At 37.3% G+C, this 18,464-nt stretch overlaps 1 protein-coding gene across 1 annotated transcript in view; it reads right to left on the bottom strand.

The window, feature by feature from the left end:
* The window catches only part of OCA2 (OCA2 melanosomal transmembrane protein), a 159,409-nt gene that overhangs the window by 38,925 nt on the left and 102,020 nt on the right, over positions 1–18,464 (bottom strand). The window contains exon 21 of the mRNA XM_066571574.1: positions 10,879–10,972. Coding sequence (XP_066427671.1) covers positions 10,879–10,972 — 94 coding nt within the window. The remainder of the gene's footprint in view (positions 1–10,878; positions 10,973–18,464) is intronic.

The raw sequence follows: 18,464 nt of genomic DNA, 5'->3' as shown, positions 1-18,464 counted from the left end.
TTTTTAAGGCTTTTACACTGCAAAGGAGCTGGAGCTCAGTGCAGAGATATCCTGACTGTCTCTGAGGAGCTCTGCTGATGTTGCTGAAACTGCCCATCAATACAAGGACGTATCCTTATTGATCATAAAACTATTGTGATCATCCTTGTGAGACACCAAGAATTTTTTGTAACCTCAGCTTCTTTTCATACACAGAAAACCACCTCCACAGGTGCTTTAGGTGTGGAGAAAAAAAGAATTATTAACATCATAAGAGGTACAGAAATCTTTAAAAAATAGTGTCTAGCTCTGGTCATTAGAAACATCACACAGCTTGTTTCCCTTGCCCTCTCTCTTTTTGCCTCAAAGTATATCCAAATTACTTTACTGCACATTTTAAAATACAAAACTGAACTTGAACAGCTTTCCTGGTAGGTAACTGCCATGAGAAACCAAGGCACAAGGTGTGTGGCTTAATGTGAAAACAGAACAAATGAATACAGCTGATGTAATTAGAGGAGTCAGGAAGGAACACTTCAGGAATTTTCAATTCCAAACTAATCACTAGTCTACAGCATCCAAACATTTCATAAGAGATTTCTGCTCTATGTGTAGCACAACCAATCATCACTCTCAGAATAATGTTACCGCAGACAAGGAATATAGCTCTGGCTTCAAATTAAAGAAATGAGACTGAAACTGTGCTTGTCCCATGGCTCTGACTAGATACAGTCGAGATCTCCAAACAGCACAAGCTCTCCTATACTGCATGGGCTATAGTAATGCCTTCACATAATGCAGTATTATGGAAAGAGTTTCTGCTTCAGCAGTGAATTGATTTCCCCAAGTAGATTTCAGTCGAGAAGAAATCGTCACCTTAAATGTTATCTGTGAGGAACAGCATTACTTTTTCATTTGTTTGGAGCATGTGTGCAGTTTAATTAGGCACTGGCTCAGCAGGCTTCAAAGAACTGCACTCAAATTAACAACAGAAGCAAACTTTTGTTTCACCACCCAGGAACATCCGTCTCCACGGCACGGGTTTAACTCAGTAGTGAAATAGCAACACCATAACTCTCTGAATCATGGAAAACTCAAGCCTAAGTTACTGTACACAGAAACCTATACATTAAATTCATTCTGATTGATGCAAATTAAGACTAGACATTTTTTAGGACTTCACTCAGTCTTGACTTCATCTTCACATCACCTGCAATCTTAAGAACAATTCAGCTTAAGAAGGCTCCTGCTTGCTTGTTTATATGCTCAAAACAAAATAACACATGGGTCAACTGTCTCAACACATTGCAATAACCAGTCTGGTTTGAGGACTCCTATTGTAACTTTGTTGATGACTCCTACTCACCCCTTATCACAAGGCAGATGGTTACTGAGGAACTGGATTCACTACAATGAATTGTGATATTTCTAATGTCAGTAGTCTGTGATATCTATGAACGAGTAGTGCATTTTATTCTGAATATCTCTTCTTCCTTTTTTCCTTGACAGACTACATACACTGTTGTCAATATTAACTATACTTAATAGTTCATAAGCATGAAATCAAGAGAGACCTTTTTCTTAATGAAAATAATAGAAATTCTAATTAACTGCTTATACTACAACAGAGGAATCCTCACAGATTGTAATCCTTTTTCCATGGAGCTGCCCTAGCTCTGCACAATCATTTCAGAAACAAAGTAGAAGGTCTTCTACTGCTTCTGTCTAGAAAAGGTGATATAAGATCTTCTTTCTGATATTTCTCAAGGCAAATAACTTTGAATATCTTTAGGGAATGTGAAATCAACCCCAAGTGTGAGACAGTATTTAAGTTTTAGTTAAGAATAAAGCTATCTAGAAATATCCAAGACCCACACATTAAAATGTGCCCTTTCATCCCCAGCTAACTTAGAGCTACAAGCAGGAAGATGTTGTCAAGGTTTGGTAAGCCTGATTTGATACCTGCAGTATCCACTAACCTTGCTTCTTCCAGCCTTCTTCTTCCATTTGTAGCTACTTCTTCACAACCCAGCACTTTGCTACTTGGCTCCTTCAGAGACTGCCAAATCTGAACCCAGACCTTGCACACCACACACAATGCACCTCTCATGGGCCCAGACAGCCTCCTCCTCAGCAGAGAGAGTTTGCTCAAAAGTCACTGTAACCTGCAATGCACTGAAAATCAATGCTGGGAGAACCAACTAGGCTTACTGAAAAAGGGGGCTGGGAAATCAGATTAGAATCACAGCAAGAAAAGGGAGTGAGTTTGAATCAATAATGTGCATCCTCTGACTTCAAGCCTCATCCTCAATGTTGATTTTTACTTGTCAGCAGCACATTTATTATATCTAAATGCTGTTAATTCTCAGGAGTCCCTTTGGTATTGCCCCCTCAAGAGCAAGCCTAACCCTTTTGTTTGCTGAGTTAATGTGTTCACTTGGAGAATCACCTCAAACTGCCTGGCAGGATTAGTGTTTATTACTCAAAGCACTGAGAAATCAAAGGGAAGGGATTATCACTAACAAAGCTGTTTGGCCTAGCATGAGCAACGATCATAAGAGTAACTTCCTTGTATATGAAGGAGATAGTACCTTGGGTAACAACCAAATGGATGGCTAACAGAAAAGTTTGTTTTGGTGTGAAAATTACAGACCATTTCCCCTACACCTGTGCTTAACCAAGAAGCCTTCTGCATTTTCTCTCTCCTGTATCTTGGGACAGCTAATGCAGAAGTAAAAAACTACGCTATTTTTGTGCCAACACAAGCTCTGAGAACAGCTTTTCCCTAGCCTCTAGTAAGCATCTGTGACAGGCCCAGTTTTATACAGGACAACGGTTCTGCTTTGTCCAGACAAGGATTCTCTTTCTGAAACAAGAAATTTTCCACAGTCATGAATAATTTTAGGGTGAGGATTCTCAGCCCTGCTTTTTGCTGTAATGAACTATTCCGTTACAGTATCAAAGTAAAACTTACTGAAGGAAACCAGCTCCTTACTTCCAAGGCATTTTTAAAAGAAAATCCTGTGCACTCTCCCATATAATTTATATTGTAAAATAAAGGCAGACTGATGTGCCTGGCTTCCTTTCCACAGCAGATTCTCTACTTAAAGCACAGGCTGAGAAAATGCAACAAATCTGTCTGCCAAAATGAACACTGACTAGTTCTGGTTTTGATTAGCCTTATAGAAGATAGCCTTCATAGCTTTGATAAATTTTCAGTTTCACACAAAAGTAATACAGATTTGCCTCATTAAAAAAAAAGAAATCCACAATTATATTCACCTGTTCAATGTCCACAAGTCTTGAATACCTTCTAATAACAGGCAAGACTTGAATAACTTAATCTTTTTAATGTATAAAAATTAATAATCAAACGTTGTCATCAATAAAGAGAATCAAGGCCAGTTGAACAGTAGCAGTCCCTAAAAGGGACATCAAGTCATAGGCATGCATGAACTCACCTAATATTTGTATTTGTGATAAAATGCAGTCTTCTGATACCAAGATTTTTGATTTTACTGTTTTGGAAACATTTTGATGGTATATTTCTACATAAATGCCTAAACATGGACATTGTAGGCGAAAAAATGAAAGAACATGAATGAAAGTTTTGAGTTCAGTTTTCAAAAAAATGTCATTGAGCTGCATTCAACACAATGCTTTCAATCAGGTGAAATTTACCACTTTTTCTCTACAAACCACTACATTTACCACTACAACACCACCAGCAGGACAGCTGTATAAGAATTACACTAGTAAATGCTCATTGTTTCCTTTTTGCTAAGAGAGGAAAAGGTGAAATTTAAATTTGCCATTCTTCTATCAGAAGTGTGAAATAAATAAGGTGAGTTGCTGAACATCCTGCACTTGTTACTTTAGTGACCTAAAGAAATTCATAAACTTCTATGAAATCCAGACATCTCTAAAAAATACATAAAATCTGGGGTGACCACTAAAGCCACTTTTCTCCTCAGAGTCAACCCACCCAGTGCAAGTGTAAAAAATACAATTATAATGATGGATAGTGCCAGCTGTCTGACACTCCATTCCCCTATGCCCTGAGATACATATTCAAGTAGCTTTCACTTAATGTTTTTAATACTGCACTTATTTCATATTTTTAATGCTGCACATATTTCATCTCTCATTTTTAGATTCAAAGACTAAAACTATGTCTCAGTTTCATAGCTTTGCCACATGTCATGTTAATGGGGACAAATATTGAAATATTGAAAAAACATTTCATATACAGAAACCTAGCATATGAGTACATTATTCATTATTTATCATAATATACTTTGAAGATAACTGTGTTGAATAGATTTATCAATATCTATATAAATAATATCTAGACCATGATTATAACTTTCCTTAGTGTCATACAGATTATCTGATTTGTCAATATAAATCAATATGAATATTGCAAGATTTTTTTCCTCCTCAAGGTGCAGAAGAGGGGGCATTGCCTGGAAAGTGTCTGGAGAGGAAGAAAAGTAGATAATCCAGTATTATATTCTGCACTTAAGTGTTTTGAGTCCTGCTGTAGCTTCCCTGCCTTATTCTGCCTGATATTCCAAGTGCTACCTTCTGAATATAACTCTTCTGCTGACAGCTATTCTCAGACTGCAGCAACTCACTGATGCAACAAAATCAGTTTGCCTATTCCATATAATTGTGAAAACAGAAGTGGCTAAAGCTCCTGGAAAGAACTTTCTGTCATTTATAATAAAGAAATGCACAAAGCAGGTAAAGAAAATTAAAGGCATCTCCATATATACTTCCTAGGAGCCCCAGTGTTGTGTCTGATCATTATCCTATCTCTGATTTGCAGAACTTTATAGCTTGCAGTTATTTTACACAGGTTGAAAACCATTAATTGAAGCATTTCAAAGTCATCAGTAATGTAAGCATTATAATCAAGTGAATTTGGTGTTTGGTATAAATTTATTTTCTAAATCAATATTACACATAGCTGTCTTATTTCCAATTTAAAGTCTAAGACCATCCAAACTATAAATTCTCATCAGTGCAGCTGAAACACTATCCTTTACCCCATAGGCTTCATATTTCACCCTTAATGGTATGCATATATCTACATATGCATGTCTGCCAAGGTAACTCTTTTCAAGCTTAGAAAAATGTCCTTGCTGAAAAAAATATACTAGTTTCATTATGGGGATTATTTTCCGTATTAACTCAATATCTTAAAACCAAACTTATGTCTGATAGTGCCTTCATACAGACAAAGATATGTCTGTCAAATGATCACACTCAGTTTTTCCTGGTTTTATATTTTAGGCTCAAAATTTTCTTCTGCATGTCTTCCATGCCCCAGGGGACAATCTTTGGCAATCTTAGATAATATCCTTTAGTTGCAAGGAGTCTGGAAACAAGCCTGGGTCTCACACCAGGGACTTTTCAGCACTGCTGGGCTTTAAGAACTTCACACTGAAAAAGCACGAAGATATCTCAGAGCTTGTATGTAATTAAAGGGCTAAGGAAAAGAGCAACTGGATTTTTATAGAAGGTTACAGATTCTGGCTCTTACAGAAAAGAGCAAAAGGACAGTTGGGGCTCTCAGGTATTAATTGAGTGAAAAGAGTCCTCATGCTTATATCTAATGTTTTTCACGATACAACAAATCCCAAAAACTTTCAGGTTACATCTGAATGAGCTCATCATTAAGAACAAGAAAAGAGTACTACCATTTAATGGACAGCAGCCACTGTTGAATTAATTTCCATCACTGCAAACATCATAGAAACAATGCAAGGTACATTTAGAAACCAAATTAGATATTAGTGGAAGACATATAAAAAACATGCCTCTAGATATGTACAATTTAAAGGTATAATGTTGCTAAAGACTGGCCTGAGGTCTTCAAATAAAAACTGTGAGGTGTTTCTTAAATTTCCCTATTTGATTTGCCTGTCTTTCAAGGTCAAGAGCAGCAATATCCTTTACATTCTGAAAGATTGCTCTCATTCCTTACAATGCCTCCCTTTGATTTGAATTGAGTTTTATGTTGATAAAAAAATGTTTATCGGAATCTGGACTGTCTTGCCCATAAGACATAGAACTGAGCCCCAGGATTTCTTGTCAAGAACCAATAGGATCTTCCAATATTCATGTCTTGGTTAAAATCAAGCTCAGGTAGGTATATTTTCTCTACCAGAAAAAATTTCCTACAGTTTCAGTTGCACATTTTATACAACAATAAAGTTCAAAACCAAAGCTGCTCCTCCTAAATAACAGCTATATTTTTACACCATGCATTCATATTTGGTAGATGTTTTAATCTTTCCAATTGACAAGTGTTATAAAAATTTGATCTATTATAACTATAAATGAACAGTAAAGTAGCTACAGTTCTTTATAATGTTAATTATCATATATTTATTACATTTTATGCTTTCTGAAGGATATAACTTTTCGTCATATTGCAGAGAAGGAGGGTTGGTTTATGAATATAAACAATATCTTTAGCTTTATACCTTCAGTGTGTCTGAAGCTTTAAACCTAGTTTAGGATCTTATTGAGCAGAATCTGCAGAATAATAAATCAGTGATACTCCACTGTGCAAGGCTCCATCTGCACCAGGGACCTAAGGAAGACTGCTGAGAGGCAGAATAGCTACAGCACTGGACTATTGAGAGAAATCCCACTGTTTAGCTACACTGTGGGATAGCTGTAATAGCTGTAATTAGCACAATGTCCTGTGGATAATGAATTTTATTCACACCTGGGTTTTGACCCTGTAAGGTTAGAAGAAAAGTGCCAGCAATCCTCTCTCCTTGCCTCCTGTCTTGACATAGAGCCTTCAACTGAATTGTGTGGCCAGAATAGCACAACTGAATACATCCTAGAAACTGCCTATTTCTGCAGAATTGTAACAGTAATGACTTTCAGGTATTGTCCTTCAGGAAAATATACAGAGAAGGAAAATAGTGCAAAACTATACATTGTAAAAAATACCCCCTCTGGACCACATTAATAGTCACCGCAGCGGACTTTTTGCACTTTTCTATGCTAGCAACTGAGGTCTCAGAATGTAGAAACTTTCAAAAAATAATTTGATATTGCTATTTTTTTTTTCAAAAGCATACTGTTTATAAATCATGAAAAAAAAAAGAAGAGAGAGAGAGAGAAAGAGATAAAAGGGCAAATAAATGCCAATTCTTTAAATGTCAAATGTATAAAAACCCCTCAAATAATATTTTAGCTATAACCTCTCAGCTCAGTAAATAGTCTAGTTCTACACAATTGAACAATCTTAACAGGTGAATTTCTGACTGTACACTTAATAAATTTAAGTTGAATCCTTATTTTATGCTCTTTTAAAAGTCATGAGCCAAAATAAAAAGTGCAATTAAAGTTTCTCTTGTTCTGAAATTGCTGTAGCTAGCAACCTTCATTTGCTCTCCAGAATTTCAGCATTCCCTAGACACTGTTGGAAGGTCTGCATAAAAGTCAGTCTCCAGAGTGTTATAATTCCATCAAGTACTAGAATACAAAACACTAATGAATGAAGCTTTTGTCAGAGCCCTCTCATGCTAAAGTAATACATATTCATCAGAGCACCCCATAAGTTTCTTCCTTGTATATTTCCTTTAGTACCTTTTATATTTCCTGTTTTCTTTCCCTTCATTGTTAACATGTAATTGAAATACTGGTGGATCACACTTAAAAAAACCCCATGAACAACACAATTTTTCCAGATACTTAGTCAGCCTGATCACTAACTCCCAGGAAGATGTGAATTTATAGGGTTGTGCATGTGTATTAATAATGAGCTCTGCAAAGATCATCTGGCAATTTCAGTGGAGGAATGAACACCTTGGCTGTACCACTATCTCCATCACTAACTATGGATGCTGGGGCAGCCAGACTCCTAACTTACTACTTAAGTTCTTAAAGATACCTGGGACAAATATAGATCTAAATTTCCAGAATCAGATCCCCTGGAAAATTATCATGTTCATTTCTTAACTGTATAAGACTGATCTGACCTAAACAAGAAAATTTCTGCCAAAAAGAACCGGCCAACTATGAGCAATATCAAAAAATTTTGAAATTGTGACACTCTCACCAGGAACTCATCATGGTCATCACTGCCCTTGTCTTTCTTGATTAAGGGACAGGATTTTTTATCCCTTCTCACCCTCAGAGACACACTTCACAGAACAAGGAGCATCTATGTGATATTCCTTTACTCCTTTTGTCTGAGCACCAGGCTATGAAAGACAGAAATATAGCAGCAGCAGCTCTCTTTTGGGAGACAATGACAACAACATGACAGTTATACCATCAAAGGTCTTTTCATCTTATTTGAGACTGACTCCATCCTTCTTTCATTTCCAGGACAACAGCTAAAGCAATGAAGGAAAATTACTGCCTTTTCTCATCCTATCATCTTCCAAACATGTATCTGCCTGTGCACTTTGTGGCAATAGGAATAAAGTAATTGAAACCACTGGAAATTTTTAGGATAAAATGGATGCTGTTTTCCAAGACAGGAACAAATGCTGATGCTCCCTTTACAGACACATTACAGTGTTTACCCTGAACTACAGAAATGTTATCAAATTACCAGAAATGAAGTTCTGCATTATGTACTAAACAGCTAACTCTACAATATGTAGTTGTAATGTACTATTTCATAAGACTCTTCTACAAAATATCTTGTTTCTCAAGTTCCCTTGGTTGCATAAGCAGAGATAAGATCCAATCTTTTGCCCTAAGCACCAGGCAGTAACAATATCATTGTCATCTACTCCTTCTGCAACTGCATTAGCCTACCTTGAGGATTCCTTCATACACTTCAGGGATGATGGGAATTCTCTTTTGGAAATAATCTTTAAGGACCACCAACACTTCCTTTTTTAAGAAAGACAAGCCCCTTTCTCCCCCTTTTTCAATGCTGCATCTTTAAAATCTAAAGCTTTCACACATTTATTCTCCAACAATAAGCTCCTGTCCATTAGCCTTTCGTCAACGAAAAACCAGAAGCACATGAAATTTGAGCCTAACACTCCTTAGAAGACATTTACCAGTATAACTCAGCATATGCTCAGCTTTATCCTAATGGAGAACAGTCAGGAAAGTTTAAGCTTTTGCTGATAATGATCTAACCTTTTATCCAAATATTTGTATGAATCTGAGCACCTAGGCACCTTGTATGGATCTCTAATCTCTATAATTCAAATCATTCTCATGCTACTGTTTACATTTTTAATTTTGTCTCATACTGCATACATACGGATGTCTCTCAAAATCCAGGCAGCCCTTCAGCAAATCAAATTTAAGGAATTTGGATTAAGATGATAACTGATAGTTTAGGAAAGTCAGCTGAAACTGGTAAAGGCTCCAAGACTGGTAAAGCACATCCCATTCAGAATATGTCAGCATAATCTGACTAACTTTATATTCCTTATGCTTTTTTTTTTTAATCTGGAATTTAATGAAGTGAGAGTATGTTCAGTGATCAACAAATTCACAGAATCATAGTGTCATTTAGGTTGAAAAAGACCCCTAAGAAATCTGAGTTCTATAAAAAGGTGAAGAACTATAATATTTTTATGGCAAACATCTATATGAAGACATGCTGATCATTCCAATCACTGATTTTAAAGAGGAACAGATTAAAGTCACAATATAATGATGAGTAATGACAAGCATAAAGAGATATTCCTCAAATTAATAACTGGTGTGAAATTGTCCTGCCTTTGTAACATGCTCTTAAAACTCAATCTGTAAATTACATCACTGTAATCATTGTTAGGTATTAAGGTCACTTGTACTTACAATCACTTAGTTGAATAAACAAACCTGAACTTATATTGCACACAAAACTGGGTTTATTTATCCCTGTGGAGTCACAGGAACTGTTTGGAGGGGCATGGAGGGGAAGAAGGAGCCATGGTGGAACAACAGGTTATTTATTTTAACTTTATATAACTTAGCTACCTAAATATTTAGGGATCAAAACATAGCCAATACAATGTAATTTGCATTAAAATTCTTAGTAAAAAATAGTACTAACTTTATTTTTGATTTAAAACTTACATATTTTAATGGCACTTAGTGTACTTGCTACATGGAAACATTGTATTATAACATCTTCACCACATGTCATTTCCAAAATATAAAATAAAAATCCTTGTAAGTATTAATTTAAAAACTACTGGATTGCTATTTTCTTTTGTTCTTAGAAAAAATAGAGACAAAATCCAGGGCCTACAGTACATACATGCAACCTTTTTAATTTAAAAAAATTAAAAACAGTCAAAAAACATGTCCTTCTTTTGTGCTAATATACTGACAATAACCAAAATTCCAGTTAACATCAAGATGGGCAATAGAAGAATGGCTGTTAGATTCATTATTAAAGGTACATTTCCCAAAGACTTAAAAAGTATTTTTCTTACAATGACAAGTAATAAATAGGTCAGCAAATGGACACTGAAATAATTTCTGTATCCAAAAGCAGCCAGAAAACCTTCCAGTGACTTCAGCAGATTTTGAATCAAGCATTCAGATCCTAGCTATTATACATTTTCTGCGTCTTTTCAATGAGCAATGATGGCTTTCTGTTCTGAAAGCCAAATGTATCTTTGTCTTTTCTCTCACAAAAGATCAGAGCCATATAAGCACCATCTGGACTGTTTCTATGTCTGTAGATTATGCAGATACAGACTTCAAACACAGACTGCAAAAATCCTATTGTAGCAGCAGCAACTGACTGGGATCTTCATCCAGGAGTGCTTTGAAGTCAAAGGAGCTGAATCGGGCTCTCCATATGCCTCACACAGTAAAATGATTGAACCAATTGTGCCAGTTTATACATGCAACAATTGCATAGCTGTTACCTTATGTCAGCTTTCTCAAATAAACTCTTACCTCCAAGGCATGCACCCATAGCCAATGAGAAGATTAATGGTTTCATAGGCAAGTTAACATCTGGATCTTTACTCAGATTGAGAAGCACAGGAATCTGTGGTTCAAGAAGAAAAGAGAGAGAATCAGAAGACATAACCCAACCATCAGCACAACATAAACAAAGTTCATTAAAGGAAACAATTAATACCACCAGTAAGGCCAAAGAGTAATTGGGGGGAGGAATTTTTTTTGTTCTTGATGTTATTATTCTTAATTAGTTTCTTTGCATCATATGCTTGATCTTTGCTCCCTTTTCCCCACTGACTGTGCCAGTCCCATAGCTGAGGAGAAGCTATTGACATTAGGTCAAGCTTGACACAAGTACTGCTAACAAAACTGAGGCTGTCTTCAGGTTTTGAGTGCCTTCCATGAGACCCTCCTAGGTCTACAGGGAACTGACAGTGACTATAAATCAATTCCCCTTTCATTTCATGAAAGCTAAAGCACAGAGATGTATCTCCTCTTCTCGCTGGAGATGATGGTAAAAGATGCCCAGACCTTCACAGTGAAGATGGCTGTAGATCTTGAGTCAGTAACCAAAAAATTACAAATCCTTTTTTAATCAAAAATATCTGATTGATTATGGAAAAATTGAGAAAACTCCATTTGGCAGGCTTCTGAATTCATAAGCAGATCAGAGTTATTTTACTTCTTATTTCAACATTATATTTACCAGAGAATGTGGATTTAGTTGACTGAGAAATATTTGCAAAAGTTCTAATGCCAGCCAGCAACTAAGCACCATGTGGTTCCCATCTCATACTCCCCCACATCTCCCCTTAGAGAGAAAGAATAATCAGGAAAAAAACATTAAACCTTATGGGGTGAGATAAAAAACAGTTTAATGATTTAAAAATATTATAACAATAATTAATAATTATCATGATAGCAAATAAGATTTTTATTTTTATTTTTATTATATTAATGAAAATGAATGACAGCAAAAGGAGTACAGTGGAAGATAAATTAATTATGTATAATACAACTGGTCACTACCTGCTGACTGCTGCTCAGCCCATCCCTCAGAAGCAATTGGTGACAACTGGACAACTCCCTACTGAGTGTGTCATTCTGTGGTATGGAATGCCCCTTTGGCCAGTTTGTGTCAGCTCTCCTGGTTATGCCCCCTCACCCACCTTCCAGTTTCTTGTGCTCCTGCTCCCTGGCACAGCATGGGAAAATGAACAGTCCTTGACTGGGGATAAGCACTACTTAGCAGCAACCAGAACATCAGTGTGTTATCAAAATAATTCTTGTAGTAAATCCAAAGCACAGCACTGTAGCAGCTATTACTAAGACAATTAATCCCATGCCAGTCAAAACCAGAACAGGCAGTTTCATGGATTTCATTTAATTGCTTTAGCAAATAAAATACAATTTAAAAAAAAAAGAAAAGAAAAACATAAAAAAAACCCCAAAAAGTGAAATAAGATTGGTAGGAAGGCATCATAGACTTCATTAGCCAGTTGGTATAGAGCCCAAAAATACAGCAGGCAGGCTTTCTAGCCAGATCTAGCACCAGTTCTCAGCCAGTAACATTCTTCAAAGCTAAACAACTTCACCTTAGTTCAGAAAAACGGTTTGAGTTCAACATAATTTTGTGACTACTTGGTTTGAAAAAATGATGTGATCAGTACCTGTAGAGAGAAAGTTATTGGGAAGGGGAGAGGTGACAATATCATTCTCTTGTTTTTAACATGTTCAGAGGTTTATGGGGAAAAAAGGGAAAGAGAAAGAATAAGAAAATGTGGAACAGTAACATATGAAACAGGAAAAGATTTGAGAAAATAACTGTGATATATCTTAAAATTAATGCTTTCTCAGAGTCTAGGAGTTTCAGTAGTCAATAGAGTTATGACTTTTAATCCTCCAATTTGTCATTTTAATGTATTTCACAGTTCACCCTCAAGGGGTATGATCTCTTCTGCTTTCTGAAAAATGCTTTCACTTTGATGGCTGAGTGATGCTCGGCTTTATTGACTGCATGTGTTCTTTTGGTATGGAGCAATATACAGGCTTAATGAAGAATTACAGCCCTTTCCCCATTCCTCCCACCAGTCATGCTACTCATCCCTCTTAAACCCTCTTATCGATTAGCCTAGATAAGCTAATTTCTAAACAATTATTCTTGAATTTTACATTGCCTGAAGATGTCTATTTCTGTTTCAAGGCCTAAAGAAAGTTCAGCATGCTCAACATCTTGTATGGTTTGTGCATGAAACAGTAAATAAAGATGTCATTTCTCATCACAAACTTTATTCCTTTCAAACCATCACAGATAGAATGCGATAAGCAATACAAAATTAAGTTATATTTAATTAAAAACAATTTAGTTCTCAATATTTCCTATTGTTGAGATCAGTCCTAAAGCCATTGGCAGACAGCTCCTGAGTGCAGAGCAAATAATGTCCCACACACCACCAGTGCACCAGATATGCAGAGAGAAGACCAGAGGAGGGGCACTGGTACAGCTCTCTCAGTGAGCATCTCCTCCTGGGATGAGCAGCAGGCTCACAAAGAGGGAAACCCTCTCAGCTATTTCTGCTTCCCAAAGGCAGCACTTGTACAAGGAATTGCACACACCCTCATTGTGCAAGAAGAGTCACCTAAGCAAGTTACCAGGTCCTATAGCTGTGCAGTGCAGGAGAATTCAGGAGATCAAGAGTGGCCCAAAAACACTGGTTAATATTCAATGACCTCCTCCTCCAAGCTCAGAAGCACATCCTGACAAAGAAAAAATCAGGCAAAAATGCCAGGAGGCCTACATGGAACTCCTGGACAAACTCAAACACAGGAAAAAAGAATCTTACAGAGGGTGGAAGCAAGGACAGGTATCCTGGGAGTAATAGAGAGAGATTGTACAAGCAGCCAGCAATCAGGTTAGGAAAGCTAAAGCTCTGAGAGATTTAATTCTGGTCAGGGACATCAAGAAAAACAAGAAAAGCTGCTATAGGTACCTCAGTGATGAAAGGAAGACTAGGGAAAATGTAGAGCAAGGAAATAGGAGACCTGGTTATCCAGGACATGTGGAAATGGCTGAGGTACTCAATAGCTTTTCTGTCTTGGTCTTCACCAGCAAGAGCTCCAGCTACCTTGCTCAAGTCATGGAAGGCAAAGGTAGAGACTGGGGGAATGAAGAACCACCTGCTGTAGGCAAAGATTAGGTTTGAGACCATTCTAAGGAAACAGAAGGTGCCCAAATCCATGGGATCCGATGAGATATATCTGCAGGTCCTGAGGGAACCAGCTGAGGAAGTGTCTAAGCCACAATGCATCATATTTGGGAAGTCGCGGCAGTCTAGTGAATCCCACTGATTGGAAAAGAGGAAACATAACCCTCATTTTTAAAAGAGAAGAAGAAAGACCTGGAGAACTACAGGCCAACCAATCTCGCCTCAGTAGCTGGCAAGGTCATGTGGCAGATCCTCCTGGAAAGTATGCTAAGGCAAATAGAAAGCAAGGAAGTGATTGATGACATCCAATATGGCTTCACTAAGTGCAAATGGTGCCTGGCAAATTTGATAGCTTTGGCCCAAACTGGAGAGGCATGGATCTGATGGACCATTTGGTGGATAAGAAATTGGCTGGATGGTCATATTTAAAGAGTTGTGGTCAATGGCTCAATGTCCAAGGGGACCCCATTGACAAGTGTCATTCCTCGGGAGTTGATATTGGAATTGGTACCATTTAACACTTTTGTCTTCAGTATGGACAAAGTGTTGAAGACCAGGTTACACAGGGCTTTTAAAAGTTTAGTCTAGTGGAAGGTGTCCCTTCCCATGGCAGGAGGGTTGGAACTGGATGATCTTAAAGATCTTCACACCTAAAGCATTCCATGCTCCTATGACATTGTCTGGTTTGTCTATTTGTGCATGTCTATGAAACAGCAATTCACGCTGTTATTTTAGGGACTCATTGCCGCTCTACACCATGGGACTCCACTACACACACTTCACTAAGAACTGCCTGTGGCAAAGATGTCTTCTGTGAAAACTGCAGAGAATATGAATTAATAGAAAACAAACTATTTGTAGCTTTCCAAATTGTTGATGATTGCTCTGTCTCTGCAGACAGCTACAGTCTAGTCTTGCACTTTTACCCAGCAGTGAAATGCAGGACATCATAGATAATGCTGGAAGGGCAGAGGGCAAGGCAATTCCAAAAATAGAGCTGGCATTAAGAACATGAGATACATGAGAAACATTCAGCACTGCAAGAGAAAAGCATCCAATAGTGTTAGAGACAATAAACAGTGGGTCAAAAATTGTTTACTTTCTAAGACCTGTCAGAGACTAAGTCACCTTGTCAGCCAGATGACTCACAGAAATTGTTGCTCTATATTGAGGAAATAGTATTTAAACTCAGCTAAAATGGGGGTTTACTGTGGCTGTCTTTTCATTTCTGGTAATAAAACAAAGAGACGGCTTCAGCATATATAGCTGATAAAACATGCAAATTAAACTAAAGAGCATACTGGTAATAACATCATGTCACTTAAAATTCTAATGGCAGAAATTCATGGCTATTCAAACATGACAATACTAGGAAAGTCCAGGCCTTGAAAATTAGGAAGTCTGCCTGTCAAAGAATCACTGTGAGTTTAGCCTGTTGATAAAGGAAAAGGAATATCAGAGGTTTAATAGAATGTCACATAGGGCATCAATAGAGCATCAATACATTTATTCTGCAAAGAAAGCTGGATATGCAACAGGACAAAAACTCTTGCCATTCAAAAATTAAAATGTGAGAAATATAATAGCCAAGCTCCTGGTTTATGAATTTTTTTATGATAAAACATTATCTTGGTGCTTCTTAAGCACTTCCCAGGTATAACTACATATACTGGATTTTCAGCTGGCAACACAGATTAGATTTGCTCCAGGCAACACATCCTTTTACATACAGAGTTCACAGAGTTTCCTACAAAGTATTTCTCAAACTCAAAATGTGGGACCCTGAAACTGTAAAAGGACCAGTCGTATCAGCTGAATGTTCACAAGTCCATGGAGCATGATGGTATTCATGCCAGAGTATTGAAGAAGCCAGCAGAGGTTATGGCAAAACCCTTCTTGATCAACTAAGTTCTTGGGAACCTGGGAAGGTCCCTGCTGGCTGGCAGCTTGTCAATGTTATTCCAGTTTAGAGAAAGAGCATGAAGAAAGACCCAGAGAAACACAGACCTGTTAGTCTAACCTCGGAGCATGGAAAAAATGCAGAAAAGATTATACTGGGTACTGTTGAAAAGCATTTAAAGAGCAGTGCCATCAGGCACAGCCAATAGGGACTCACAGTGGGAAAGTCTCGTTTAACTAATTTGATATCCTTCTATGATAGTCACCCTCCTCATGGATGAAGGGAAGGTAGTGGATGTAGTTTTTCTGGATCCTAGGAAGGCTTTTGTTACTGTTCCTCACAGCACGGACAAGCTGTCCAGCTGTGGGATGAGCAGGTTCACAGTGCACTGGGTGAACACCTGGCAAAAGGGCAGAGCCCAGAGTGCTGCAGCGTGTGGGGCCACAGCTGACTGGTGACCAGGCACCAGAGATGTTCCTCAGAATTCTAGGGCCACTTCTGTTCAAAATATTTATCTGAATATTTAACAATCTGAAAGCAGAAGTTGAATGCACCATTAGCAGGTTTATTGATGATGCTGTACTGGGAGGTGCTGTTGACTCTCTTGAGGGACTGTATGAAGTCCTTGAGCGTGTCCAGAGGAGGGCAACAAAGCTGGTGACAGGGCTGGAAGGTGTGTCCTGTGAGGAGCAGCTGAGTTGGGCCAGGTTGGAGAAAAGAGGGCTGAGGGGGTGATTTCATTATTTTTTACAGCTCTCTGAGAAGGGGAAATAGAGATGGATGTGCTGAGCTCCTTTGGGATCCAGTGACAAAATATGGGGCAATGGCTCAGCGTTGCATCATAGCACATTCAGACTGGACATTAGGAAGCATTTCTTTACTGAGAGGGTGGTCAAATACAGGAAAAAGATTCCTAGAGAGGTGCTCAGTGGCCTAAGCCTGTCAGGGTTTAAGAGTCATTTGAATACCCTTAATAACAGGCTTTAATTTTTGGTCAGTCCTGATTTGCTCAGGCATTGGATGATTGCTGTTGGTCTCTTCCAAGTGAAATAGTCTATTCTATAATTCTACAGTACTTTTATACAGTATTTCTTTTACTTGGTGACAAGAAACGATTGATTGTCCTATCACTTGCAGATAGCTATCAGAGTTGCCAGGCATGCTTATGCAAAGAAATGCAATAAACACTCATGCATACATATATTTAATTAGGGAGCTGGATTATCACATTTCAATTTGGAGTGAAGAGGAAACTCCTGGGATTACAGTTCATTGGGCAATTCTCAACCACTTCCCCCCATCTTGTTTTGGGGCAGTTCATTGTCTTTGCATACAGAACAAATTATTTGAAATAAGCAATTAGAAGACATTTCAAAAACTGTTTTATCATCATGCAGTTCCAGTGCTCTATTTTAATTTTTAAAAACACAGAATTTTGCAAGACAGAAACAATAAAAGTACTCAACCTATGATGAGCTAAGTGCACTCAGAAACTCATTCAATTGTTTCTTGTAGGCTATTATCTTTGTACAGCATCCTTTGTAGCAAAAATACATGCTGTGTTCTGCCCTCTTCACAGAGTTTTCCATTTAGCAACTTCCATACATGAATTCCATATGGTACTGACATTTTTGATTGTAGGTTACACTGAATTTACCCTTGCCTAGAGCAGAGAAGAATTCCACAAACAAAAGTGTTGCACTGGAAAGGTATTTCCAGTGTAAGTCACTTCAAATAATACACTGATCTGATTTTTGTAATTTCTGAATATTTTAGTAAGAGAGAAATTTTCTTTATGTTGCTGAAGGCTCCTGAAAATCATTGATATGGTCTCTCTGTTTAAACGCATGAATATTTTTCACTCTATATTATACCCATCTTAAAATAACCAAAAATATTTATGTTTTATTCTTAAGACTGTAGATAATGTGTTGTGTTTTAGGATAAGGAAGAATCCTAATTTGTCTACATAGATACATAGAATCTCTTGAAAATACATAGAATTTCTTCTAGGAAATAATTTTCCTTATTGGTTTTCATTACTTCAAATCATAAAATAGTTTATTTCCTAGAATTCTGTGTAATGCTGGCTCAGATAATTCTAATTGACTTTTCAAAATATCAATCTACCGTTTCCACTTTTCGCATCCTCTTAAAGTTAACTGACTATTAAATCAGCTATAAATTTTACTTTATATGAAACTTTACATGAAGCAGTTGAATTTAACCAAATACAGGTAAAGTGAAACTTTCAGTCTCAAGATCCATTAATTAGGCATTAATATTTTTTCCTTTTTTTTTTCTATACACAGAACAAATCATTATGAATCTGATTATCTCACTAATTCAAAAACAGAGAGTGAAAGGAAATTTTGGACAACCATACATCAACTTGATTTTTTAAAGGAAACACAACATCACATTTACAGAGCTATTTGCAGGTTTTTCTGTTTTGATTCCCTTCAGCTATTCAT

Source organism: Molothrus aeneus, chromosome 2 (genome assembly GCF_037042795.1).
Source record: "Molothrus aeneus isolate 106 chromosome 2, BPBGC_Maene_1.0, whole genome shotgun sequence".
Taxonomy (NCBI): domain Eukaryota; kingdom Metazoa; phylum Chordata; class Aves; order Passeriformes; family Icteridae; genus Molothrus; species Molothrus aeneus.
This window is presented reverse-complemented; position numbering and strand designations above follow the sequence as displayed.